This window comes from Cyclopterus lumpus, chromosome 3, assembly GCF_009769545.1.
Source record: "Cyclopterus lumpus isolate fCycLum1 chromosome 3, fCycLum1.pri, whole genome shotgun sequence".
NCBI classification, from domain to species: Eukaryota; Metazoa; Chordata; class Actinopteri; order Perciformes; family Cyclopteridae; genus Cyclopterus; species Cyclopterus lumpus.
The window spans coordinates 26,118,333-26,144,797 of NC_046968.1; the positions used below are offsets into that span (position 1 = coordinate 26,118,333).

A 26,465-nucleotide genomic window follows, 5' to 3' on the forward strand; every position below is an offset into this window, starting at 1 on the left:
AGATGTGAGTATTCATGAAGTCCAACTAAATATTAAACTCAGAGAGGTGTGGGGGGGGGGGGGGGGTCCTTTGGACAGATCTCAGCATATAAAAAAATGCACTCGGCGTGAGAGCAGAGAGGTGTTGCAAGAAAGTGTCTCTAAAAAAGCCTTCTCTTTGATATCGGGACGCACACTCCTTGTTTTTGATTGGCCCAGAGACACGGCGAGCTCAGGTGGACACGAACGGCGCTTCTTCAGAACACGTCGTATCGAACGCCGAGGCCCATTTTAGATTTAACGAGCGCCGTTAAGTCGGCGTGCTCCCTTTTGTGCTTCTACGGCGCCGCCGAGTCGGGAGACGAATGCCGGGCGCGCGTCACGAGGCGAACACGACTTAACCCCCGCCGCCCGCTTATAAAGCGTTCCCCACTTAGCCTCATTATGCAGCGTCCTCTGTGAGAAGCCACTCGAAGAGGAGGAGAACCTTGAGTGAGAGACAAAAATGGAAAAAATTAAAAAGGAGTGATTCATTCGTCACAACACAGGTCGTATTTATTTGACCCCGAAGTTTCCAGTGGCGAAGCGGGCGCTAAGCTGAGGAGGTCGGGGGGGTCGCGAGCACGAACGGAGGCGCCGCCGATCGTTGTCTTGTTCTCCGAGCGCGCCAGAGGCCGTGAAACACAAAGCGAACCGCGAAGAATCGACAAGACGATGAAACCAGCCCCCACAATGCCGAGGAGGGATTGCAGAGAAAGAAGCTTTGCGTGCTTTATGAAAAGAAAAACCAAGGTTGAATATCCTGCAAACAATTTTTTGGATTTCGGCTCGCAACATATTTACTCTATATATATATATATATATATATATATATTTTTTAAAAGCATCTTGGATCTTCATATAATCCCGTGACATTTAAATAAGGTTTTTATCAGTGAACGCACTCGCCAAGTCAGAGGTGCAATTTTCTGGTGCGCTTGAGGAGGAAGAGGAAGAGGAGGAGGAAGAGGAGGAGGAGACCACAGAGCTCTACGCAACGAAGGACCCAAACCAACAACGGTGAGATCTCACCAGTACGTTTGCATGTTCTCGTGCACGGCTCCCTGCGGACCGGCAAGATTACATGACCCGTCGGCCATTTTTTTTCTTCTTCATCCAAGGAGCTTGGCAACTCAAACACGGGGCTGGTAGGGGAGAAGAAAAAAAAAAAAAAAAAAAAAAAAAAAACTAAAAAGCTACTTTGGCCCGTCGATCTGAAAGCTTCCTTCAGTCGGCAGCTCACGTCTCAAACCTGTGCGACGTGAGATCAGAGCGCCGTGGAAAAGGTTACAAAATGGAGGCGGGGTCAGTCCTCTATGACCCCCCCCCCCCACACACACACACACACACACGGAGCAGAGTCCCACTTTTCAGGTTGCCACATCCCTCGTTGGCATGTGTGAAAGCAACTGGAGACGTCTCCTCCTCAAACGTCCATCCACTGTGACATTAAAAGGGACAGATTCAGCGAGGAGGAGCGGCGGCTCCGCCAACAGCCGATATAAATAATACACAAACGGATCTGAAACGCGAACACCCACGGAGGCCCTTTGGGCTCCGAAGCCGTCAAGATTCTGTGGGCTCTAACGAGAAGAAGAAAAGAGATGCATTGAATTCAGCTCGTTTCAATGGTTTCCTAGAGTCGCTGCACGTGGGAGAGGCCTTTTGTGTGTCCGGGCTTTTCAATCACGACACGTCGCGCTCCGCTCGTCAGGTGCAATTAGAAAAGACGTTCGTGAGCGCGTCCGCGCTTATGAAAACGCCGCCGCGAGGAACATGGCGCCGCGTGGTGACGCGGTGAAAAATAAATAGAAGATTCAAATGTAATAGAATTAGTTTGTTAAAGAAGATAAACAGAATAAAAAGAAAGGACCGCTATCCTCAGACGGACTGAGAGACGACGCCTCGGTGAACAGACCAGACGTCACGACCCCAATCCGACTTTCACTCGTACGAGAGAATGAAAACATCTTTGTTGACAGGAGGAGGAGGTGATGCCAGTCACACTGACATGTTTTTTTGTTCTGTAATACACTGTTCAGCCCGCTGCTCGAGACCGATGCTGCAGCGGCGGCCTCCGACGTGTCCGGGTTCAGCTCGGTTCGTGCCGACGGGTTCGACTCCCACCGCGCTCTGGGGGGAGGGGGGGGGATTAATGACGACGCTCTGCCAGAAAAACCGGACGGCGCAACCTTTTGGAGGCACCGCTCCGAAAAAAGGACGCCTGGCGTCACTTCCCAATTAACGGGATGAATAATTGATTCGCCTCGTGTTCCCACGGTAAATTAACTCGCGCGGTTGCCTTTTCGCACGAATAGTAAATTAGATTTGCAGTCTGTGATGAAGTTGCAGCGTTTCCTATTAGCAGCGTTCCCTGCAGTTAAAAGGGATTACAAAGTTTACAAAACACGATACTGGAGGCGTTTGCGTCCCGTCTTTTTCGGAGGGGAAAATATGCTCCCAGGAACACAAGCGAGCTCTCGCATGGCCCGCAGACCTCTGGAGGTCAAAAGGTCGAAAAATGTGGTCTCTTGGTAAAACCGTCACACGGGTATTAAAATACGCGCCACACAAAAGAAAATATATGAGTTTGCTCTTTCACACACACACACACAGTATTTAGACACGGGGATACTTTAAATGCATTGAATATCGTTGGCGTGTGAGGTTTAATTAGAAGTGTTATATGATAGTTAGAATTCCTTAAGGATACACAATTAGTGTGTTTGAAGCATATCATTCACTTGAAATACTTTTAGCGTATGGGCTTCGGCCAGAAAAAGAAAACCTCTCAACTTTGATAATGAGTCAAGACAATTTGCAAATATAAAAAATTAGGTTCATCTTCTCTCTGATGGAATTTACCCTCGAGACCAAGCGTTTCATCGCAGGGTCCCTGTGATTGTGCAATCCAGAGAGATGTCGGTGCCTCAACTACACACCTGTGACTTAAGGTAGCATCTGTCGACGGACCGGAGGAACACTGATGTTCAGCTGCCACCTGGTGGCGAACACCGGGCGGTGCAGCCGAGGTGGAAACGGGAGGGTCAGCAGCTGGACATCTGGCTCTCAGGATGAAGTCCAAATACAAGAACATCTGGAACTAAACTCTCCAAGTCTCCATCCGCAGACAGTCAATCGTGTTCGAAAAATAGAGCTAAAAATGTAACGAGCAACTAATGCAGGTTTTTACTCCCATTATAATTGAATAAACAAAACGCACCCCGTCTCTAGAATGTGTGCTCTTGATGGTGGATATTCAGCTTTTTGTAGTCATAATTAACAAAAAAATACCGTTAAAACTTGAAATATTTGTAGATGTTTATTTAGTGAAATGAAAACGGTACACAAAGTGGTTTTACCTGTAGGATCTGCTCATGCCTGGCCAACACCCAATATATTGGTCGAGGCTACATGCACCCGTGACTCCACGTCGAGCGAGGCAACAGAAATGCTCCCCATCTGGTATTCAGCACACTGAACCAAACGCACGCACAACAGAGACCCGGGCCGCCGACAGACGGAACCAGGTCTCTGATGATGCAAGGCGACCACGCGAACTGCAATCCCTTCAGGAGGAATCCACCGTCAAACCGCCACAGTCTCCTCTGAAGCCATTCCTGTGACGGACGCCAGCGCTTCGACGATGACAGTCAGCCATATAGACACGATAGCGCTTGTGCGTATTTACTACGGCGATGACAGTTAAGCACAAATGTATTGGTGGTGGTGGGGGGGGGGTTGATGCTCGACACGCTGCTGCAACGCGGTCGGCGTCGTGGATCACTGCGCCGTTCCAACGCCACCACGTCCATCGGAGCGAGGACAGAGAGTTATGGGAAATTTATTCGAACCCTAAAGGCCCTTTAAAAAGGTAGAGAGTGACAGCGGCGTCCTCCAAGACATTATTTTCAGTGGCTTGTCCGCTGCACATCCAGTCAGGAAGTTGCCGCCGCACTCCGTCCTCACCTGTGTGACAACCTGCATGCTGCTGGAGTCCTCAGATAGAAGCTAGAGAACCTAAGAGAGAGCAGAGCAGGAGAGTTCAGTCTCAATGACGGGGTCATTGCGCGTTTACCACAATGCGATCTTAAAATCACAGGAGACTTGCAAAACTCTTCGACTCCATGAAGAATTGAACATTGGTTGTGCCACTATCCTCTTTTTACCGTTGCATAAAGGTTTATTACTTTAGGTTGGACAATATCAATACTCCGGTTTCTAGCTCCACATTGAGCCACCAGACTACGACAGAAAGTCAGACATATTTAAATGCGCAACCAAAGGACACTCTAAACCTTATATAAGCGTTTTGAATCTTCACCAAGTCCCAACTCTTTTCTTAAACTATGTTTGATCTTTTTTTAAACCTGGAGCTCAGTGCCGACAGCCAGCCCTACTACAACATGACGGTTTAGGATGTTATAAATCTCTTACAAGCACACACACTGGACGTGCGATGCCCCCGCGTGGGGTGAATTCAGGTCATCCTGCTGCAGCTCAGGGATCAAGGACAACATGTGCAGCAGGTGAAGATCCAGCTCAACTTCGGCGGTGACCTGCAACCATATCAGTGGCTGCTGTGGAGCTGGATGAGAGTCTTCAGAGTGCGCCTGCAGGGACTAAAGGAGGGCAAATAGAAGACAGTAAGTATTGAGGGGTAAAAGATTTAAAAAAGGAATATCTAAAAAGAAAAACTGCTTTGGTGGGCAGTTTGTATTTTCCTCGAGAGTCCAACTACCAAGTGATCACAACCAGCCCCGAGATTTAATACTGTGTTAACAGTTTATCAATGATGAATAGAAAGTTATTAACGCAGTAGGATGAAGGAACCATTAAAAAAAAGGTATTGCAAATTTGACAGAAGAAACTGTTTGATAAATTCATGCAGCTAATATTTCATACAAAGTGTCAGATTTTGTACAGTAAAGTCTTTAGAGTTCAGGCAGTGAATAAAGTAGCTCAAATTGAAAAATAATAATACCATACCTATAAGATTAGCCTTCAATGAAACACAGGCCGTGTGTCCTCACCAGCCATCAGGTCGGAGGTCTTCCGCCCATTAAGAGAGGAAACCTGCGGCTGGCAACACACGTTTTGTTCTCCTCCATGTCGACGATCGCTCTTCCTGCCAAAAGCACATCGCTGAAGTCTCCCGAGCTGGAAAGGAAATGAGAGCAGAACAAAAAAAAAAAAAAATATCACACCCTTTTCCGACAGGAAATAATGAGAAAACCTTTAAGCGGCGTGCGACCGGCTCGGCTGTAACTCAAGACGATCCCCGGTGCACAATGAAAGTCACCGCAGGTCGTCAGGACGGGTCCGCTGCGCTACCGCAATCAGCGACCCCGACTAATGGTGCAACTCATCATTGTCACACACCTACACCCTTCAGCACACTATATTAAATAGCGGGACTGTCGATGCATTACCAAAATAGGGGTTTGCACATTACGGTTTGTTACCACTACATTTGCAGAACAGCGGAAAAAATATACACAATTTAAAATCACAAAGTAGCAACTATTTTTGAGAAGTTGGCATCCAATTAATGAGTGGCAACTACTTTAACATGCAAACAAATAGGGTCAGCTAACCGTGCACCTATCATTTGAAGCATTAGTGATATCTATATATTAACTAACCCCAAAGCAGGAACATTTATGGGGACCAGGAACTGAATTTCATTTTGGTTTCTTCAGTTGAAATGCAGGTTAAGTGTCCAACTTCTTAAAAAAAGGTTTCTGGTAAACACTGAATGAATAGAGCCAACACCATCATAAAACTTCTAGGTTAATAAATGTTTTTTATTAAGTTGAACCGACTCATCTTGAGACGAGCTGCTGTGTCAACGGCCTTTACAAGATGTGCGCGAGACCCAATTCCCCCAGTTTGGTGACACATATGCCTTTTGTCAAATGAAATGGACCCAAAGCAATCTGGAATGATGCCAAGGACACAGATGAGGGGACTTGGATATTATTTTAATATTTGCAGTTATCTTGCATGGAAAACATGACCAATTAAAAAACCTCATTGAACAACACTGTGGGTGACTAAATCAAAACAAAGACTTTGGTCAGAGGAGATAATGGTCTTATAGTTAGGTGGAGTGTAACAGACCTTGAGCCACGGAGGAGCTGGCCTCCTGGTCAGTGTGCAGATAGTCAGGCTTGGGGAGGGAGAAGCCTGAGAAACTCCACGGCATCCTTCCAGCGCGGGATGGAGGTCTTAAGACAAGACAGGCGGTATCAATACAGATTCTGGAGAATACACCATCTTTGAGAAGAAATCAGAGGGTTCAGTTGAATCCCTCAAACAAATAAACCAATTGAACACAAAATAAACTAATTATAGACGTTAAAGTTTAGTCTTCTCAAATGCAAAAGAGGAATAATAGTAGTCTGAATTATATAATATCGGTTGTAATTGGAGTTCCACAATAACAGCTGATTGCAAACCTTCTCTCATGTTACGATGTACAGACATATATATATATATATATATATATATATATATACAGAATTCAGACTTATAATAAAAGTGGATGGGTGGAGTCAGATGGCCCCTGTGCACACAGTGTGTCCTCAGGTTGGGGTCGGATCGGGGTCTTGACGCCACTGCATCAAAACACCCCGACTGATTAGTGCAACTCATCACTCTCGCACCCACTACCCACACTGACCGTACGGATGTGTTGGCCGACACCATTGTGCCTGCTGAGTTTGTGTTTACCTTGCAGCGACAGGAGGCTCCGCTCGGTCTCATAATGCTGCAATGTGACGACTTTAAGACAGTTGGCAGCAATTCCTGCAGGAGACAAAAGCATTCAGACAGTTTCAAAGTCTGAACACGAGACGCCAACTAAATCCAAGTTACCGATGCTTTTTTGTGCTCGCAACATCAGTTTGTCAATATCCCATAACAGACACATTTTAGAGTATAATACACATCATACAATCTCATGAAATCTTAAGACCTAATTCACATAACTAATGGCAAACTTTCTAGTGTTGTGTCATGTTATGTGTACACATAATATATATACAGAACACACGCTTATAAAATAGGTGGATGGGTGGAGTCAGATGGCCCCTGTGCACACAGTGTGTCCTCAGGTTGGGTCGGCTCGGGGTATCAATGCCACTGCATCAAAACACCCCGACTGATTAGTGCAACTCATCACTCTCACACCCACGCTGACCTTCTGGATGTGTTGGGAGACGCCATCGTGCCTGCTGGGTTTGTGTTTACCTTGCGTTTCCCTTTCTCTTCAAACGGGAAGCTCCATCCAGTCTCTTCGTGACAGTTGGCAGCAATTCCTGTGCAAGGCAAAAAAAAAACATGCAAAAAAGTTTACTTTGATGTTAGCTTAGCCATTAGCCGGTTAGATATGGTGGAATCTAACATTAGCTTAAGTTTCTCAACAAAAACATTGCTGTGTGAGGTTCCAGACATTGGGTACTCAACACTCACTGCAAATGTCAACATGGCAGCTGTCATTGATATTGGTATAAAATAGTCCATATGCTGAATTATAAAATGAATATGTATTCCTAATGACTTCTCAACTAATTCATGGTGTTGCCGTATTTATGATCTTATATTTCAAAGTCTGAACTCAAAATGCCAATTAAATCTAAAGTTACTGATGCTGGTTTACATCATATATACATACTTTTGCATAACAGTAAAGAAAAGAGCGTTAGCTGTTAAAATCATACATGTGTTGGGGCTAATAAAGCAATTTAAAACAAGCACGTGACGAGGTGTGCATACACAAGACAGAACACATCTTTATAAGGCGTATTAAAAACAAGTGGACGGGTGGAGTCAGCTGGCCCCTGTGCACACAGTGTGTCCTCAGGTTGGGGTCGGATCGGGGTCTTGACGCCACTGCATCAAAACACCCCGACTGATTAGTGCAACTCATCACTCTCGCACCCACTACCCACGCTGACCGTACGGATGTGTATGCGAGACATTATTGTGGCGGCTGGGTTTTGCGTTTACCTTTCAGTTAAAAAAAACAACAAAAAAAGGTCGCTCCATCCAGTCTCATCTCGCTGCAACGTGAGGACTTCATCACAGTTGGCAGTGGCAGCTGCGTGCGAGAAGAAAGCGCAAACCTAGCGGGTTAGCTTTAGCCATGCACAACACGTGGTCACGCTCAGTTAACGCTAGCTTACCCGTGGTGAACTCAAGTAAAAACAAGTAAACTGGCCCTTTGTGAAATACCAATACTTAACGTTGGGTAGTTGTTCGTCAAAGAGAGAGCAAACAAATAGTAACGTCGGTTGAAACAAAGGCTAATATCGACTAACGTTCGCCGAGTTAGCTTAAAGGTTAAAGCTAAGCTAGCTAGTTAGCTACAATAGCGGCAAACAGTCGCTTCAGTTTAATTTAAACGAGAGTTCTTCCTTTAATAACACAAACTCACAAAGAGCAGACGAGGTGCGTTATCCCAGTCGTCCTTTCTGTCGTCGTTATACATTTTAATGGCGCTGGTTGTGTAGCGCAAGTTTCTTTTTTTCTTTTCTCTTCTCCTTGAAATAAGTGCGTTTGGTGACGCGCGTCGCTGATTGGCTTAAACGCCGGACGATGGAGGACGTTTATTGGACGGTTGAAAAACCTATTTCCTGTTGAACCGCCAATGACAAGTTGTGTACAGGTCACATGCACACACACGCGTCACGAGACCTCTGCCCCAGTATTTAAAACACCAGCATGAGGTAATCAAGGATTAATAGTGCCTTCGTGCGGTATCCATTGTAATTATCCTGAAAAATTGCATTTTGTGATAATGTATTTAAAAACTAATTTGTGTATTTTGAACCTTTTATTCCAAAGTCTGAACACAAGATACTGGTCTCGTCTGCCTTCTTTCCCGGTCGTTGTGGTCCAGAGTAGGGTTTGTGGTTCAGGACCCGGTCTCGAAGTGACCCTGATTCACATTATTTACTCCAGTCACTTATCACACTTAATGTTTACTAGATACTAAAAAGTTACGTATCCATGACTTATTTTCTTATTGTATCCTACTAAAACTATGCAACATTGTTACATTCTAATTACTATTTTGTCTGTTTTCTGTGGCTCAAAGTTGGATGATTTGGCTTCATGCCTCTGAAACCCAGATCCTCCGATTACATCTCTGCTCCCGTGGCCATTTCTGTAAATATCTGCAGAATCAGACCTCTGCTTTTCCCTCGCGACGGGGGAGGCATTGGTCCGCGTGCATAGACGAGTGAGCCAAATGTTTCATTGAAATGCAAATGCAATTTTATATTAAAAGATAGCAAAGGGATCATTCACTATATCACACAACACAGCTTGTTAGTACCGCCATGGAAATACATATACAGTCTTTTCATATTTACACATCAAGTGACAACCAAACAGAAAATCATAAATACCTCTTTTTTGTTAACTTTACAACAGCTATACGCAACCAGTATTTCATAAAAATAAAAAAAAAAGAGAGAAAAAAGAGCACTATTAAATAACTGGCATCTTCCCTATCATTTACAAGGCTTGGAAACACAGTGGTTAAAATAATCCAGCGGGGGGAAAAAAAAAAAAAACAGTTCTTCTCCAGTGAGTAAAATTAGTCTAAAAATCCCTTTGTACAAAAAGACTATACAACTTAAATCAACACAATATCTTAAAAAAAAAAAAAAATGTTTGCTTGTATCCGCATGATAAAATCTGTACAGTTTTTTTCCGCATTCCTGCAGCAGAGTTGGAGGGACTGTGAGCCGGGATGTGATTGGTTACTGGGGTTCGCCGTGATGCCGCGCGGGCCTACCGGAGTTATGTAGCTGCCAAGACCCTCTTTCATTGGCCTCAGTGCTTCGTCTATAGCAGCAAATCAGATTACTTCAACAACAAAAAAATACACGGTTCTATAAAAGTCTAACCGATATATTTGTCAATATAGCAATATAGTATTTCCTCGTACCGTTTTTTCTCAACGACAGAACGGCACTCTAAAAAGTTAAAGCGATGCATAATATCTTTACTTGTATTAAGTTTGTGTTTTTTATTTTTATTTTTTCCTCAGTAAGTTGTCAGTGATACATTTCCTAAACTATAACCCTCGCTGTCCGACGGGGGTCAGACGTGCACAGTGTTCTCGAAGTTACCCATTCGTGGCAGACGCTGCAAAGCGTCGGAGGATCGGAACTCAAATACATATTTTCTCGTTTACCTCCAGCAGTGTTTTTCACCATGCAGATACTTTTGGTTGTATGTGCCAGTTTTTTTATTTTCCACCTCCTGAAACTTCGCCCTGCCTCAAACACAATAGAGACCCAGAATGGAGCCGGAGCTTTTTGTGTTAATATTCCAGAAAAAAACACAAAAAAAAACCAATGTCAAATTGTTGTTTATCTAATATTTACACTTGTAGCCAGCCTTTAAACCGGCGTTCGTGCCACGTAAGTACGGACAGGGAGGGCCGACTGACGTTGGGAGAGGTGACATTAGTAGAGAAGAGTATATTTGTATATTTAGCGCTTAAAAATGTATTGTTGAGCGAAAAAATTCTAATTGTAAGTGCTATTGTAGACAATCATTCATCTGGCTAGTTGACCTCGGGAACACGTTTTACTTTTAAAAGAAAGACCAATGAGAGAAACACTCAATAGATTTCCCACCCACCAAAAAAAAAAGAGAAATCTAGTATTTTTTAGGGCATCAGAAATCTCAGACATTTGTCTAACACCTGAGTAAATACAACCACAACTATCTGCATGGCTGAATAGCCCTAGTGGTACTAATAAAATATGCTTTTCTGCGATTTGGACATTTTTAAAACCTTTGATAAATAATAATTATACAGCTGAAGGCGGAAAAAAAAAAGAACTTAATGTTTGGCACTTGGGGATGTTACTTCATCGCGGCTTCCTCCACTCGGCCCGAGGATCGGCAATTGCGAGATTTAAAATAATAAAATAAAAATGGCTTCTTTGAGATTACTCTTTGCAATGGATGAACGGACTTCTGCAAAGCAGCCGAGAGCACCGGCTACAGAACGTCCTTTTCTTGACTTGTTGGAGGCTGTAAAATAAGGATTTAGAAGCAGGAGGGGGGGGGGGGCAAGTGAGGGAAAGTCAAACGAAACAAACATCCCGTAATTAAGATACATTGCTATTGAAGTGTAAATGCTTAAAGAAGCATGGGGACTCGGTGAAGCCCCGCCCTTTGGCACTGTCATAAATACAACGGCTCCGGTTCTAACGCAACACTCTCGCCTGTTTTTTTTTTTTTTTTTTTTCCTTTTTTGTTCCCTAAAAGTCAGCACAAAAAACCCCACTCCACAAGTTAAAAAAAAAAAAAAAAACACAAAAAACAACAACAACAAAGAAAAACGTTCATAAATAAGAGTTCATAAAGACGTGAGTGGCATTAGAGAGAGAGAGAGAGAGAGAGCGTCGCGGCTACGGCGTCCGGGGGAGTACGGCGTTTTCTGTCGTCGTCCGAAATAAAGAAATGTTCACAAAAGAACCCCCCCCCCAAAAAAAAGGCGCCGTCGTACACGGAGAAGCGTTTGAGAGTCTGCGTCCTTTAAAAAGGCTCCAGATGACGCTCGTGTGCCTCTCTGTTCACTTCCTCCTCAGAGTCCTTTGCTCTCTTATTCCAGCATGCTCATTAGTTTATCATTTCTGCCTGAAGGCAGTAGCACTGAGGACTGTACTGCATGTATGTACTGTGTGTGTGTGTGTGTGTGTGTGTGTGTGTGTGTGTGTGTGTGTGTACAAGTAAGACGGAGCCCCAGTTTCAGAGACAGGAGTTGTGTTTATGGGAGCTTAGTTGTGTCTAACCAGGTTTATTTGTACCGTTTGTACCTTTTTTTGTGTGTTTTTGTACCAGCTATAAATACATGTGTGTGTGTGTGCATTAGGTAACGGAGGTTGAGGGGAAGCGTGGAGGGCGGGGGGGTTAGGGGGGTGGGGGCTCCTTCACACCTCGCTCTCGGTGGAGGGCTTGCGCGTGGAGGCCCAGCCGGTGTCGGGCAGGCTGTGCTGGGCGTGGCGCTGAGGGGTGATGGCCGAGGGGGTGATGGTGGTGATGGAGGAGCATTCGGACGCCTCCTCCTGCAGGAGCTGCTCCGTCTCGCCGTCGTCCAGCGAGGCGCTGCTGGCCTGCAGGGACACGGTGTCCGTGCGCATGCAGGCGTGCAGGCCGCCCCGGGACGGCTTGATCTGTTTCAGGTCGTCCCAGTAAAGCTCCTCGTTGGACAGCAGGCACACGCCCTCCACAATGCGGATCTTCTCCTTGGTGTAGCCTCCGTCCACTCCCCCCTGGACAACAAGAGACGGATTAGTTAGTTTGGGGGGGCGATGGCCGCTGTTGGAGCAGTTTAAAAAAAAAAAAAAAAGGGATATCCACCTTCAGGTACTCGTCAATATGTTAAACGTAAGGTCGTGTTATGACCTATATTTCTTTCTCTCTTTCACTCTTCCTCCCTTAACCCTAAGACACTCCCTCCCCCTTAAAGAATAACTAGAGGTTACATTTCTGCAACACTTTCCAACAGTCCAAGGTGGATTTCCCTTCAGGGGGTTAATCAGCACAACACTCCAGAACAAGATGTCGCCTTCAAACACAACCCATGCACGGCGAACCGGCTCCGTTTAGCACCGCTGCACTTTTTGTAGTTTCCCCATCTTCAGATTAAGGTGCCTCGGGCTGTATAATTATCGTTAGCAGCAACTAGAATGAATGCCTTTACGGTTTAATGCATTCATTCTAGCCTCCCGTTGGAAAATAAAACGTCTTGAATCCGCTAATCTTCTAATAATATCGAGTGCGATTGGAAAAAATATGAAAATCCCTCCGGGATATTCCCGGGAGATTTATCGCGTTCACGAGAATGTGACGTAAACGCCTCCGAGGCTCGAAAGCACGACAAATCATTCCGCGTCTGTCGTGGCAGGAATCATTTGAAGACGTGTCTCTTCATCTCCAGAACATGGTAATAAATACACACACACACACACACACACACACAGTGAGCGCGGCGGCGCACCTGTTGAAAACCACCCGAAGCAGCGAGCTATTTTTGCCGAATAGCCGGTGCGATGGGATGCAATAAAACAAAGCATTGGAAATGGACTCGGGGCCCTCGCGCACAGCTAATAGTGATGAATAAAACACAACGCTGATGTCCTTTCGTTATCGTCTCCTCTGGGGTTTCAAATCTTACCTGCATTGTTACTTTGAATGGGGGGGGGGGGGCATGCAGTGAAAGACAGGGGGGGGAAACAAAGAAGCAAACTCCTTCATGCTGTGTAACTACCTCTCCGTGGGACAAGTGGGTCAAAAGATAAAGGGAGAGAGGGAGTTGTAGGGATGAGAGAGCTGCAGTGAGGAGAGAGAGACGGGGGGGAGGGGGGGCGGAGGCGGGGGGGTCACAATATTTCAACACAATCAAAATCGGACAAACAGCGAAGCCGTTTGTCTCCGCGGTTACCCGACATGGATTCCCCTTGAATCCATTCGTATATATTAAACAACAAAAACAGAAACAGTAAATATCGTCTGTCGTTTTTCACTTCCTGTTCGTTACCTCTTTCTTATATCGAAGCTGGTTGTATATCGGAGGCTTCTGCGACGCCTCGATCTTCACCTCTTGCGTGGACGTCCGATACGAGGGGTTACTGTAGGTCAGGTTGCTCACGCCCGGGTCGGCGAACTTCGACTTTTTATGTCTGTTCGATCAACAACAACAAAACGAGTCAAACTGTCTGCTGTGTGTTAAATGTGCATAATTATACACAATTAAAACGAGGGTGAGGAGGAGGGCTGACCTGTAAATAATCAAGGCGGCGATGAGGATCAGAATAGCCAGGATGGTCAGAACTCCGCCGATCACGTAGCTGATGTGAAGTCCTTCCCCTGCAACAGGTGGCGCAGATGTTAGTCACACAGTGGAACATTACAGACTATTCTTTGGAAGATGCGGATGCAATAGTGTCGAGCCGAGCTCATGCACGTCATCAGAAACTCAAACTTTGAGTGACAGTTATGTGACTGCAGAGTTGGCCCCCGTGAGGGTTAAAAATACTGCGCATTTGTGTAAATATAGCACTCTAAACTCACCGTATTGATTCATTCATTTACTTTCACTTGTTTACTATTCACTTTTCTTAGTGTAAAGGTCTTTGGAACAGTTTTAGTTGCCATATACTGTATATTTATACTCTGTCCCTTTAAGAGTGCGTGTGCAAACCGGACGTACTGACCGTGAGGCGCCGTCACCACGTTGCTCACGCAGCCCTCCACGTTCAGGTTCTTGTCAGTGCAGCTGTAAAAACAAAGACAGAAACCCAGCGTGAGAAAGGTACAAAGATAAGCTGGAACAGCCTCTGTGTTTTGTGAAAGATGAACAACGACATAACACTCCTCTGTGGGGTGAGAAAACACGGCAGCCTCAGTAAAAAAAAAAAAAAGGCTTCAGGTACATTTCTGCATCACAAATCCCTTCAAGGAGGAGTTTTTCTGTTTTAAACATACTTGACCGGTGAGGCTCCTCCAGGCGGAGTGTCCGTTGGAGCTTTGGGGAGCTTGTTGGGGACCAGAGTGCTGCTGGTCCCTCTGGCCGGAGACGTGGGGATGTAACCTGAAACTGAGGAACACGTGCGGATCAGAATATAATTATATTTATATATAATTATATATATATGTATATTTATATATATATATAAATATATTATATATATATAAATATATTATTATAATATTAATATATATATATATATTATTATTATTATAATATATATATATATATATATATATATATATATATATATATAACTAATAATAATAATAATTATATATATATATATATATATTCTGATGATCCATTTTCTACATTTCGAAATAGTTTTTCTCTCCTGTGGTTTTACCAAAATTATAATAAATGTTCCTTATTAATTACAACACCTAAAAGAATGAATCCTGACAAAAATAAGACAAAAAAGCTAATTACATTACATTTAAAAATGATCCTGGCAATACCTTTTTGTCACTTGTTCTAAAGTCACAATCATAGGAGAGAAAACAACGTAGGTCTCAGTTACAAAATGGATCACTCAGGGCTCAACTATGAAAAGTTATTCTGGGCCAAGAGATTCATTCTAAAAATAAAAAAATAAAAAAACGCAAACACGTTGGCGAGGTTCATTTTTGGTCACTCACTGGTGGAGCAGGGCCGCACCTCCGGTTCGTCGGGGCAGGCGCACACGAAGCTGTTGGTCTTGGCGAAGCAGAGGTGAGTGCAGCCGCCGTTGTTCACCCCACAGAGATTGGTACCTGAGTGAGAGGGGAGGAGGAGGGGTGAGGGGACGTTCACCACTCTTTTCTCCCACAAGGAGACGACGAATTCTATTCGGCTTCGACGAGAGACGCCGATTGAATCCGATGTTCACTTTTTGCGCCGTTATTAAAATCCCGTCATCGACAGATCTCAAACTCTCTTTTTCCTCCACAAAGAATAAAAAAAAAAAAAAAAAAGGAAGCACCAAAACAGAAATAAGTGCTCGTACGTTTCTTGGAAATAAGTTCAGCGTGAAAAAGAATGACTAAGTATGAATATTTTAGACCAAAAACGGTGAAATTTGAGCTGAATGACGCTTTAAATTACATTTTCAACTTGGGTACGTGTTATTTTGGTACCAGGTTATCCGTTTCTATGGTAACCGTGGTTCACGATCATCGCCCGCCATATCTCAAGCTCGTGCGCCCCCGAATCCGAATACTTTAGTGCGTCCCCGGGTGCGACCGCGGTCCTTACCCGTCTGTCTGTGAGGCGATACCACTATAATGTCCATGAGGCCCTCCACGTTGGCCAGCACCGTTTCCTTGTTACGGCCGGTGTGTTTGTCCACCCGCTGGATGGACTTAGTCTGCCAGTCCGTCCAGTAGATCCAGCGGTCTTGCTGCGAGAGTCGGGAGAAAGGGGTTAAAGGGGAGGACACCGGCTTCAACTGGGGAAACGAGGGAGAAGAAAGAGAGGAGAGGAAAAAACACAGACAAGGAGAAGGGGGATGGGAGGAAGAAAAGGGGGAGGGAGAGAGGAGGGAGAAAAATGAGGGTCAGAGTGGAAGAGAAGTAGAAGAAATGAAGTTAAGTCGAATGGGGCTCAGCATGAGGACGGAGAGGCGACCGGTGGAGGAGGAGGAGGGGGGTGGGGGGAGGTGTCACACGGTGAGCCGATGAGTGAGAGAGAGCAGGTGAGTGGAGGAGGCAGCCAGGAGGAGGGGTCAGCCCAGTGATTGACAGCTGAGGGTTGAGGAGGGTCGAGGGGTACCTGCGTGAGGGCGAACGGGTGGGACACCGGGCTGACGAGGACCTGCCGCAGTTTCCCGTTCAGGTCCGAACTCTCGATCCGGTCCAGGTGCGCGTCCACCCAGAAGATCCTGCAGACAACAAATTGCAGATTTTACCGACACCGGCGGAAACAAAAACGAGTCCAAACACGCTGCGAGGCCGCGAGGATGAATACGTACAGGGAAACAATGTATATATATATATATATATAATATTCAGTATGCATCCCTCTCTGACCTTCTCGTGTCGTAGTCCAGCGTGAGACCGTTGGGCCAGCCCAGGTCCGTGTTGATCAGAACCTTTCGGTCCGAGCCGTCCAGGTGAGAGCGCTCGATCTTCGCAATGTGACCCCAGTCGGTCCAGAACAGGTACCTGCAGAGACGAGGCGAGGGCAAAGTTTAATAATATTCTATATTTATTCAAAAAGGGCGGAGCCCCGGAAGGTCCCCGTCGTCCCGTACCCTTTGCTCGGGAACACTGCGATGGCTCGGGGCTCGTCCAAGCTGTTGTTGACCAGGACTTTGCGGCTCGTGCCATCCAGGCGAGCCACCTCGATGGTGTTGCGCCCCGTGTCGGTCCAGTACATGTTCCGGGCCACCCAGTCGACAGCCAGCCCATCCGTGGTCTTCAGGCCCTGGCTGATCACCGTCTCCATGCCGCTGCCGTCCAGGTTCGAGCGCCTACAGAACACAGCAGAGTGTGGACATTGTATGGATTAGAAAAAGCCAAACTTGATCCATATCGACTGCATTTCTTGTCTGCGTTCGCACCTTATGACGTCCAGGGTGACGTCGGTGTAGTAAAGCTTGGCGTCCACGCTGTCGTAGTCCAGCGAGATGACGTTGTGCAGCTCGGGCACGTGCACGTGCACGTCGGTGTGGTCGTCGGTGTCGAGGGAGATCCGGCGCACGCTGACGCGGTTGGAGAAGAGCAGGTAGGACTCTGGCGAGTCGTCGCACGACCTGCCGTCGCCCTTGAGCAGGATGCCGGTGGGACAGGCGCAGGACGTGTCGTTGGGACGGGGCAGGCACAGGTGGGTGCAGCCCCCGTTCCTCCGGCCGCACCTGTTGAAACCTGGAGGTGGAGAGAAAAAAAGGGGAGTCACGCACAAGGTGCACTGAAAATAAACAACTAAAATAAAGCGACTTCCCAACGCGGGAATCTGTCCTACACAGCGACGTCTTCCTGTTTCTTGACGACGTATAATTACTTGTCAAACCGCCTGGAGAGCTACTCATCACACAATCAGCTATATTTAGGATCATCGAGTGAAGACACCAAGAATAGAGATGGAGCAAAAAAAAAAAAGAAAGAAAGTTGTGAAACTGCAAAACAAACAAAATACATCGTGTGGAGCAGGTCATGAAATATTGACAAGGAGGTGGAAATTAATGAAATGAGATGTATAAATAGATGCAAGGACTTTTTTTTTTACCTCCCCCACCAGGCAGCAGGGCTACTTCATTTATTTAATAGCAGCAGTCACACAATTATGTGTGAACTAGGAGTGACCCCATCATAGTCGGATCTAAGGAGCCCGATTCAGCTGAAAAAGGGGATCATTCCATTTGGGGCAACATGGGGGGGGGTGCTGAATGTTTTCTCCAAATAAAATCATGACATGTGGCCTATTTTGGTTTGGTAGGTTTTAAATATGAGCCTATTAATAATACAAATCAACTCATGTTCCCAAAGCGTGTATAATTAGACATTGCTATTAACAACCATGTTTTTTTTTTGGTTGAGCCACCGTCGTGTTCACGGTCCCCCCCAGACTCACCCAGTGGCCTCTCCCTGTCCACAGCCTGGATGTCCATCAAGCCCGGCAGGTTGGCCCGCACCGTGATGGTGTTGGTCCCGGAGCTCTTGTCAGCCCGCTGGATGCTGCGGCTCTGCCAGTCGGTCCAGTAGATGTGGGACCCCAGCAGGGTCAGGCCGTACGGGTGCTGGACCGGCGTCACCAGGGTGTGGCGATTCTGCCCGTTCAGGTCGGCCGCCTCGATGCGCTGAAAAAAAAAAAAAAAAAGAGACAAGAGGGATTACCACCTTGACTCCGGGGCTTTTTCTCCCACGTTACAACGTGTGACCCGTGAGGTGGAAAGCGTGGCGGCTGACCTCGGTGTGGGCGTCGGCCCACAGCAGCTGCGATCCGGCCGTGTCGATGGCCAGGCCGTTGGGCCAGCCCAGGTTGTTGCTGATGAGGACCACGCGGTCGGAACCGTCCATCGCCGAGCGCTCCAGCTTGGCGTGCTCCCCCCAGTCCGACCAGTACATGTAGCTGGAAAGGAGCGACGCGGGTGGGGGGGGGTCAATAGGTCAGTTTCATCTTTAACAGTGTAAACAACGGTTTTAAAAAAAAAAAAGCCATCCCGCTCTCGCAGCCTCACCCCATCTCGTTGTAGAGGGCGATGGCTCGAGGGCTGTCCAGGTTCTGCCAGACGAGAACTTTCCTCATGGAGCCGTCCAGGTTGGCCACCTCGATGCGGTTGGTGCCCGTGTCCGTCCAGTAGATCTTCCTGCCGACGGCATCCACCGCCAGGCCGTCCGTCGTCACCAACCCTGCAGAGAGAGAGAGAGAGAGAGATGGAGTCGTGATGCTCTTTGACAGGTCGGAGCTAATCGGCATCGAGCATGCGAGCCCTCCGCCTCACCTGTAGATACGATTTCCTCCTGCGCTTTTCCGTTGATGTCGGATCTGCTGATTTTCTTCAGCGTGCTGTCGGACCAATAGACTTTTCCTGCAGGGGGCGCCCCACACACACACACACACACACACACACACACGTAAGGAATCACTTTTCAAAAAAAAAAAAAAGAAAAAAAAGAAAGGCGTTATGAAGACACACACACACCTTCTTTGGGGTCGACCCCGATGGCGATGGTGTTTTTCATGGAGCCGTTGACGGCCAGAACCACATCGGCGAAGTAGGGGATGTCCAGAGAAACCATCCTGATGTCCGTCCTCCGAGCAAAGATGAGGAAGCTGCTCATGCCTGCGCGCACACACACACACACACACACACACACACACACACACACACACACACAACTTATCAAAGCGCACTCCAGTCACAATACAAAAAGGGGCTGACATGCTTTTATCTTCCTGAAAGCAATTTTTTTTGTATACGTTAACCCCTTAAACTCAGTTTCCTCTCCTATTATTTGAGGCTTGTAAAATAAACTGTATTTTCTAAGGATTTTGTCATTGCTGTTCATTTTAAGATTTATAGAATGATACTGGAGGTCAACAAGTAAAAGCACATCTATATCTTTCTGTATATTTGGATAATCTGCACCATAAGACTCAGTGAAGCAACAACTGGATTATTGCCGTACCCGGCGTGCAGGTCTTCCCATCCGTCTGCAGGTTGATCCCGGTGGGACAGGCACAGCTGGAGGCTTTGGGAGCCGGAGCCATGAGGCAGAGGTGGCTGCAGCCCCCGTTATTCACCTCACACGGGTTACGCACTACACAGGAGGGGAGACACACAAAAAGCAACTCGGCTCAACCACCGTCCTACTTTTTCTTGGTTGAGAGGCGAAAGAAGGTGGGGGGGGGGGGGGGGTAGAAACAAAAACAGAAACACACAGTTTCCCCTTCAGGCGACGTGGGGAAAGCCCCCCCCCCCCCTGCACATCAGTGAGGTGTTCACTCTGGAATGAGCCGCCCCCCCCCACCCCCCCGAGGCTCTCTGCCCCTCTCGGGTTCAGGTTCGGTTTACCTGTAATCCTCTCGGCGCACGGGATCTGAGCTCGGGCAAAAATGGGGAAAAAGTAGAATGTTTCTTTTCTTTTCTTCTTCTTTGTAACGAGAGACGAGTCCAACGGGACCCGTCGAGTGGATCGACACATTTCCCCATTTGTAGATTTTAAAACGGTGTCGGGCTCTTGCTTCATAAAAATAACCATGACACATAATAAAGCATTTTATAAGGGATCAGGTATCATAATGGGAGAATTGTCGTCCATGTTGCGAGGATCATAGTGTACTATAATTCCCATTAAATATATATATATATATATAAAATACATTTAATGTGAATATAAGTCTCTCTATGTGGTCATTTGTAAGTTAATTCTATTGTTAAGTTGTGTGTGTTGCTCATACATAGATTTAATTATATAATATTTTAACCTAACTTAAAGGATGCATTAACCAACAATTATGACAATATTATGATACTTGGCCCTATAAGTCATAATAAAATGCTTTATAAAGTATTGTAATTATTGTTGGAAAGCATTATGAATATAATTTCCATTTCCTGTGTGTCCATATATATATATATATATATATATAAATATAAAAATATATATAAATAAATATAAAAATATATATAAATAAATATAAAAATATATATATATATATATATATATATATATATAAATAAATACATAAATAAATATATATATATATATATATATATATATATATATATATATATATAGAATATTTATACAATGCTATAAGCAGATAATAACACATTATACATACAGTATGTTGATAAGGTGTTGCAGACAAAAGTACTACCGGGACACCGGGGCGCACACACACACACACACACGCACACACACACACACACACACACCTGTCTCTCGGTGCCGGTGGAACATGTGAATGTCCATGAGGTTCTCCAGGTTCTCGGCGAGGGTGCGTCTGTCCAAGCCGGTGAGCTTGTCGGCACTCTGGATGCTCTTGGTCTGCCAGTCCGTCCAGTACAGCTTGTCCTCGTGTACGGTGAGGCCGAAGGGGTGAGGCAGCTGGCTGCCGATCAGAACCTGGCGGACGAAAAAAAATCCTCAAAATATTGCAAGTAAAATATTACATTCTATACCATTTAAATATTCTTAGTCATGCAAAAACCTGTGCGACGTCATAAAAACAGCTTTTTTACCTGTCGGTCGGAACCGTCAAAGTTGCCAAATTCGATGGTCTTCATGCCGGCGTCGGCCCAGTACAGGCGCTTGGTCTCGTAGTCGATGGCGAGCCCGTTGGGCCACGTCAGGTTGGACGAGATGATGACGACGCGGCTGGAGGCGTCCATCCCGGCGCGCTCGATCTTCGGGTTGGCACCCCAGTCGGTCCAGTACATGAAACTACATGAAAAGACGCGAGTGAGAAAGACTGGGGGGGAGGTGGGGGGGGGGGGCTCAATGCGGAGTTCAGGTTCAACCCGTCTCGATCGGCTCACCCTCCGATCGGGTCCACGACGATGTCCCTGGGCCGATCCAGGTTCTCCCAGATCAGGACGGTCCGCATGCTCCCGTCGGCATTAGAAACCTCGATGCGATCCGTGCCTGAGGGAAACCCAAAAGGGTCATTTCCTGGTAACCGCGTCGGGGGGGGGGGGGGGGGGGGGGGGGACGGACGGACTGTGAAATAAGGTCTGCTTACCGGCGTCGGTCCAGTAGAGCTTGTTAGTCAGCCAGTCAATCGCCAGACCGGCTGGGCTTTCCAGACTGGTGTCCACCACCACCTGGAGAGACAGGGACAACCAAAGATATAAATACTGCTTCTGCAGAGCGCGTGTTGCTGTTCCACTTCTACCCCAGTAGATGGCAGTATTGCATAAACTTAAATGCTGCTGCAGCAGTCCCCCCCCCCACCCCTACCTCCCCCAGGCAGACCGTGTGGGTGTCACTCACCTCCTGCTTGGTGCCGTTCCACAGCGCCCTGTTGATGGAGTCGGTGGTGACGTCCGTCCAGTAGATGTAGCCGTCTTTGGCGTCCCAGTCCAGCGCCACGGCGTTGCGCACGTCGGCCAGAGGGATGACGTCGTCGGACATGTCCTCTGTGTCGAAGCTGACTCGTCGGATGTCCGTCCTTCGGGCAAAAAGCAGGAACTTGTCAAGACCTGATTAAAGACCAAAAGGTCTTCTGTCAGTCTTCTAGGTCAACAGTGAACACAGCAAAAAAACAGCACCGACACACACAGACAATGACTGATTAACATCGCGAGTCGACAGTAGAGATGAGAAAAGACGTTTCTATGACTACAGGTGGTGTAAAAAACTAAAGAAAAGGGTTCGTTAAATACTTTTTTAGTTCAGCGCTTCTTTAGCTGCGCTGAACCGCGACGTGTCTCGTTAACTTTTGACAGCGACACTTTTATCTATTTAACCGCTGCTGAGGATTTGTCTTTTAAACTTTATTATTATTATTTATGCACCAATGAAAAGATAGAGTGCAGAAGACCAGAGATGATTTTAAAAATAATGAATTCAACCACCGGGACACAAATCTGATTGCGAACGTCTTGTTATAAATCAGTAAAAAAATAAATAAAAAAACTACACAAAACAAAATTTGCATTGAAATTAATATCTAAATTGCCAGATGCTCACCGGCTTAAAATTACGGTCTTTTTGGCATTTATTGTTTCCATAAATAAAAAAGAGACGTAAGAAAAATGTCACATCCGTTCAAAATGTTGGTGTTTTTTTTTACGACAGAAAATAACAACGATCCAGATGTTGAGGCGCTCACCGTCGGCGCAGTTGGAGTGGTCCACCTTCTTGAAGCCGGTGGGGCAGGCGCAGGTGTGCGTCTTGTTGCTGGGGAGACACAGGTGGCTGCAGCCTCCGTTGTTGGCGCCGCAGCGGTTCCTGCCACCTGCAGGGGGAGGGGGGAGAGGGGGGGGGGGGGGGTATGCACACGATGCACATTTTTACTTTTTAAGAAATAAATGAGGATGCAGGAAACTTTTTGACATTTCCCATTATCGCGGTCTCTGGATCTTCTCATCTCCGCAAGATGCCAGACATTTGCATAATAATTTGACTATTCTAAAAAAATATAATGAAACCACACTGGGACAGCGGAGCTTTTGTCTTCGGGTTCACTCGAGGTCTGAAGCATCCAAGCTGAGTTTAATGGATGCAGAGCCACAAACAGAAGGAATGGTGCCCGACAGGCACATATATGTGTGTTTGTGTATATATATATATATATATATATATATATATATATATATATATATCAGCGGGATAACCCAAACTTTCAACACGGCGGCGCATGAGCAAAGAACACAAAGAAGCCTTCGCAGCCATGCTGGTAACACAAACGCCTCAACACGGCCAGTTCACCGCGGGGGGGGGGGGGGTCTCTCACCCGTCTCTGGATGAGGGGAAAAGTCTCAGATTCTGTGTGCACCGAAAAAAAACCCGAGAGAAGGGAAGCCATTTTTTTCCACGGCCGAGTGAAAAATAGATCCATTGTTCTCACCCACAACACAATGACCGATAGATCTGAAGAGATGTGGGTGAACTAGTGGCCGTACACGGGTTTTCTTTTGCTTTCAACTCCAGAACGTGCACGCTCCACACACAAAAGGCCCGACCCAGACCACCGTGCACAAAACTAACAGGTTACTGATGCATTGTTTTTGCCTCCAAATGCAAAATCTAGCTAGAGAGACAACATGTTACTTCATCATTGTAGGCTTCTGTTTGTCATTTGTCAACAATATAACATATATATATATATATTGTCGACAACAACAATACAGCCTTTGATAAAACATTTAAACTGGCTTCAAAGACTTCGCTCCCATCTGTCCTCCGATCCTCCCACCGAGGACCTCGGCTGCTATCGTTCCAAAAGAAAAAAAGGAGGAGTGCACCGCTAAATTACAGAGGGCATCTAAAATAATAACAATAATAATAAAACGCGGCTTCCCGTGCACCGACCTGCGGGCTGCCTCTGCGGGTGCAGGGTGTGGATGTCCATGGGGAAGTGCAGCTTGTTGCGGATGATCTCCTGGTTCTTGCCGGTGAACTTGTTGGCGCTGTTGATGCTCTTGGTGTGCCAGTCCGTCCAGTAGAGGCTGTCCTCAAACACGGTGATGGCGAACGGGTGGGGCAGGCCTTCAGAGAAAAGAGGGAGAGAGAGAGAGAGAGAGAGAGTTTGACACCTTATAGTAAACAACAACAACAACAAAAATTCTGTGAGCTTCATGTGGACACACAGGAAATGGAAAAGCACAGAATGCGCCTTTCGGCCGATGTCACAGCGTCCCCGTTTAGAGCTGCCTCGTCTCAGCCTGCACTTAAAGTTGATTTACGTTGTAGATTTTAATCATTTTAAATGGGCCAATTTTTATCTAAAAAGGACAGAAAAAAATGCCCTCTTTTATGATTTTATTATTTAGAGTCTGATGAAGGTCTAAGTGCTCGTTAGGAGTATTTTTTTTTAAAAATTTAAATACTGAAATACCTTATTGTCTTAAAACCCTTGAATGCATGAGCAATAATCAAAGAACAGGTAGAAGAAGAACACAAACACGAGGAATGTGTTCCAACTTCAGATCTTTGTGTGAATCACGTTGAACCCCCGTTGCCCGTACTGGGGAGATCTGGACTGGGCGCACACCTGGAACATCTGCAGAGACTAAAAAAAAAAAAAACCCAACCCACCCCCCAAAAAAACTCGCTAAAATTAACATCCGCTTTCTCTCTCCAGCTTAATCTTAATCCTCCTCCTCCTCCTCCTCCTCCTCCTCCTCCTCCTCCTCCTCCTCCTCAGCATAACATGTCAAGCGGTAAATGGCTGAAGACGGCGAGAGACCAGAATAATGACGAGCCACGAGGATTACGGTGGCGTGCGTTGCGTTGTGCTCAACGAGAGACAAAAAGTTAATATTTAAAACAAATATATATATATATATCCTTTGATGTGTCTTATGAGCAACAAGTTGTTGTTCTGTGCCTCTTTGCTCCGCGCCGCCGTCGGTGGAGATGAAAGGAGGAATTTGACCCCCCGTTGACCTCCCCGAAAAAAAAAAAATGTTTCCCCCCCAATAACCCTCGAAGCGTCGCCGTGAACTCGGAGCGATCGCATCTCGCCGGCACGATTTGTTTTTGTCCGGAGACGCCGACGACACGGAGGGGGTGAATCAAAGTTTAGAAACAGACCAAAGGGATAGTATTATGGGATACACGCGCTCGGCTCCCAGAAAGCCTGCATGTTTAAAACGTGGATTTTGATCCTCTGTGCTATTGCGACGCAATACTGGAGTTTGCATAATAATGTCAAAACAGTACTGATTCAATAGCTTACTTTAAGAAATATACTTTCATATGTAACCCTTTGTTTAGGGCTAGTTCAATGTATGAACCTTTCTTTAATTAGATTGTGAAATCAGGAACTGTCGGGTCAAAGAATACTTAAAAGAGCAGTTTACAACAAAACAAAATTCAAGGCTGTACATTTTCCCTTGCCCCCTCCCTCCTCAGACAGGTGTGTGTGTGTGTGTGTGTGTGTGTGTGTGTGTGCGTGTGTGTGTGTGTAAGATACACGCTGTGTGTGTTCTCTGATCTTATCCTAACATGAGGGTGAGACAACAGTACACCCTCTTCCCATCCCTCTCCGCGCCATCGACATCTCCGAGGCGCCTGCTTCTGATACGGTCACCTTCCTAAATTCCTCGCCCCCCACCCCCACACACACACACACACACACACACACACACACACACACACACACACACACACACCTCCCCTCATCCTGCTCTTGTTTTCCGGGACAGCTGGAGGAGCAGCTGCAGGGCGACAGGGCATCAAAACGTCCCACCGACCTTCGCGGCGATGTCCCCTTTAACCTACACCTCCCCGGTCCCCTTTCACGCCTCGCCTGGATCCGTCAGGCGGGTCCTCGGCGCCGCCACGCCGCCCTCCAGCTGGACAGCACGCCGCTCGGCTCCGGGGTGTGAGAGGGACCGCACTGCGGGGGAGCGTTTAGTGGCCACCTTTCATCAGAAAGCACTTTCATGTACTTTTCAACGTACACAGTGTTGTATGCATTATCAATCTCTGATGCTCCTACTCAAAGATTTTGTTTGAACACAGAATTTGGGCATCGACTTGACTGCTAAAAGGTTCACCGTCCCCTGAAGGAGGAATCCTAAGGAGGAGCATCGGTTGAGCCGCGGCTTCGACGACGTATTCCTGTTGCGAACCAAGTGGCTTCGAGTGGTGTCTCACACGTGATGTCTTTTTAAAACCGAGTGTAACCAAAGCTATTGTGTCCTCAGGCAGATGTTCTCTATGACCAGGATCATACACACCCACACGGCCCCTTCTCTTCCTGCCCCCCCCCCACCCACCACCTG

At 46.4% G+C, this 26,465-nt stretch overlaps 1 protein-coding gene, 1 long non-coding RNA gene and 3 other non-coding genes across 7 annotated transcripts in view; all 5 read right to left on the bottom strand.

Annotated features, from left to right (window-relative positions):
* Positions 1-3,327: 3,327 nt before the first annotated feature.
* Positions 3,328-8,600, bottom strand: LOC117728799. Of its 3 annotated transcripts, none has more exons than XR_004609257.1 (8): positions 8,459-8,600; positions 8,032-8,122; positions 7,273-7,340; positions 6,754-6,828; positions 6,142-6,248; positions 5,008-5,178; positions 4,456-4,631; positions 3,328-4,038 (listed from the first exon to the last, which is right to left on the bottom strand). It is a non-coding gene; the product is annotated as an uncharacterized LOC117728799 (long non-coding RNA). The 3 variants fall into 3 exon arrangements; XR_004609259.1 differs by having other exon boundaries at positions 6,142-6,297; XR_004609258.1 differs by lacking the exon at positions 8,032-8,122.
* Positions 6,570-6,685, bottom strand: LOC117728926. The gene has a single exon (XR_004609288.1). It is a non-coding gene; the product is annotated as a small nucleolar RNA SNORD67 (small nucleolar RNA).
* Positions 7,097-7,211, bottom strand: LOC117728924. The gene has a single exon (XR_004609286.1). It is a non-coding gene; the product is annotated as a small nucleolar RNA SNORD67 (small nucleolar RNA).
* LOC117728927 lies at positions 7,846-7,961 on the bottom strand. The gene has a single exon (XR_004609289.1). It is a non-coding gene; the product is annotated as a small nucleolar RNA SNORD67 (small nucleolar RNA).
* A 3,373-nt stretch (positions 8,601-11,973) lies between the features above and the next one.
* lrp4 (low density lipoprotein receptor-related protein 4) overlaps positions 11,974-26,465 on the bottom strand; it is a 78,484-nt gene continuing 63,992 nt past the window's right edge. Inside the window, exons 15-38 of the mRNA XM_034529576.1 lie at positions 24,046-24,222; positions 22,844-22,969; positions 22,003-22,211; positions 21,752-21,833; positions 21,549-21,654; positions 21,252-21,453; positions 20,946-21,135; positions 19,693-19,824; positions 19,206-19,346; positions 19,005-19,091; positions 18,741-18,912; positions 18,469-18,631; positions 18,134-18,359; positions 17,124-17,427; positions 16,815-17,033; positions 16,591-16,725; positions 16,334-16,442; positions 15,818-15,962; positions 15,223-15,336; positions 14,539-14,650; positions 14,268-14,329; positions 13,833-13,920; positions 13,592-13,733; positions 11,974-12,323 (exon numbers count right to left, since the gene is read on the bottom strand). Coding sequence (XP_034385467.1) covers positions 11,982-12,323; positions 13,592-13,733; positions 13,833-13,920; positions 14,268-14,329; positions 14,539-14,650; positions 15,223-15,336; positions 15,818-15,962; positions 16,334-16,442; positions 16,591-16,725; positions 16,815-17,033; positions 17,124-17,427; positions 18,134-18,359; positions 18,469-18,631; positions 18,741-18,912; positions 19,005-19,091; positions 19,206-19,346; positions 19,693-19,824; positions 20,946-21,135; positions 21,252-21,453; positions 21,549-21,654; positions 21,752-21,833; positions 22,003-22,211; positions 22,844-22,969; positions 24,046-24,222 — 3,785 coding nt within the window. The 3' untranslated portion in view covers positions 11,974-11,981. The remainder of the gene's footprint in view (positions 12,324-13,591; positions 13,734-13,832; positions 13,921-14,267; positions 14,330-14,538; positions 14,651-15,222; positions 15,337-15,817; positions 15,963-16,333; positions 16,443-16,590; positions 16,726-16,814; positions 17,034-17,123; positions 17,428-18,133; positions 18,360-18,468; positions 18,632-18,740; positions 18,913-19,004; positions 19,092-19,205; positions 19,347-19,692; positions 19,825-20,945; positions 21,136-21,251; positions 21,454-21,548; positions 21,655-21,751; positions 21,834-22,002; positions 22,212-22,843; positions 22,970-24,045; positions 24,223-26,465) is intronic.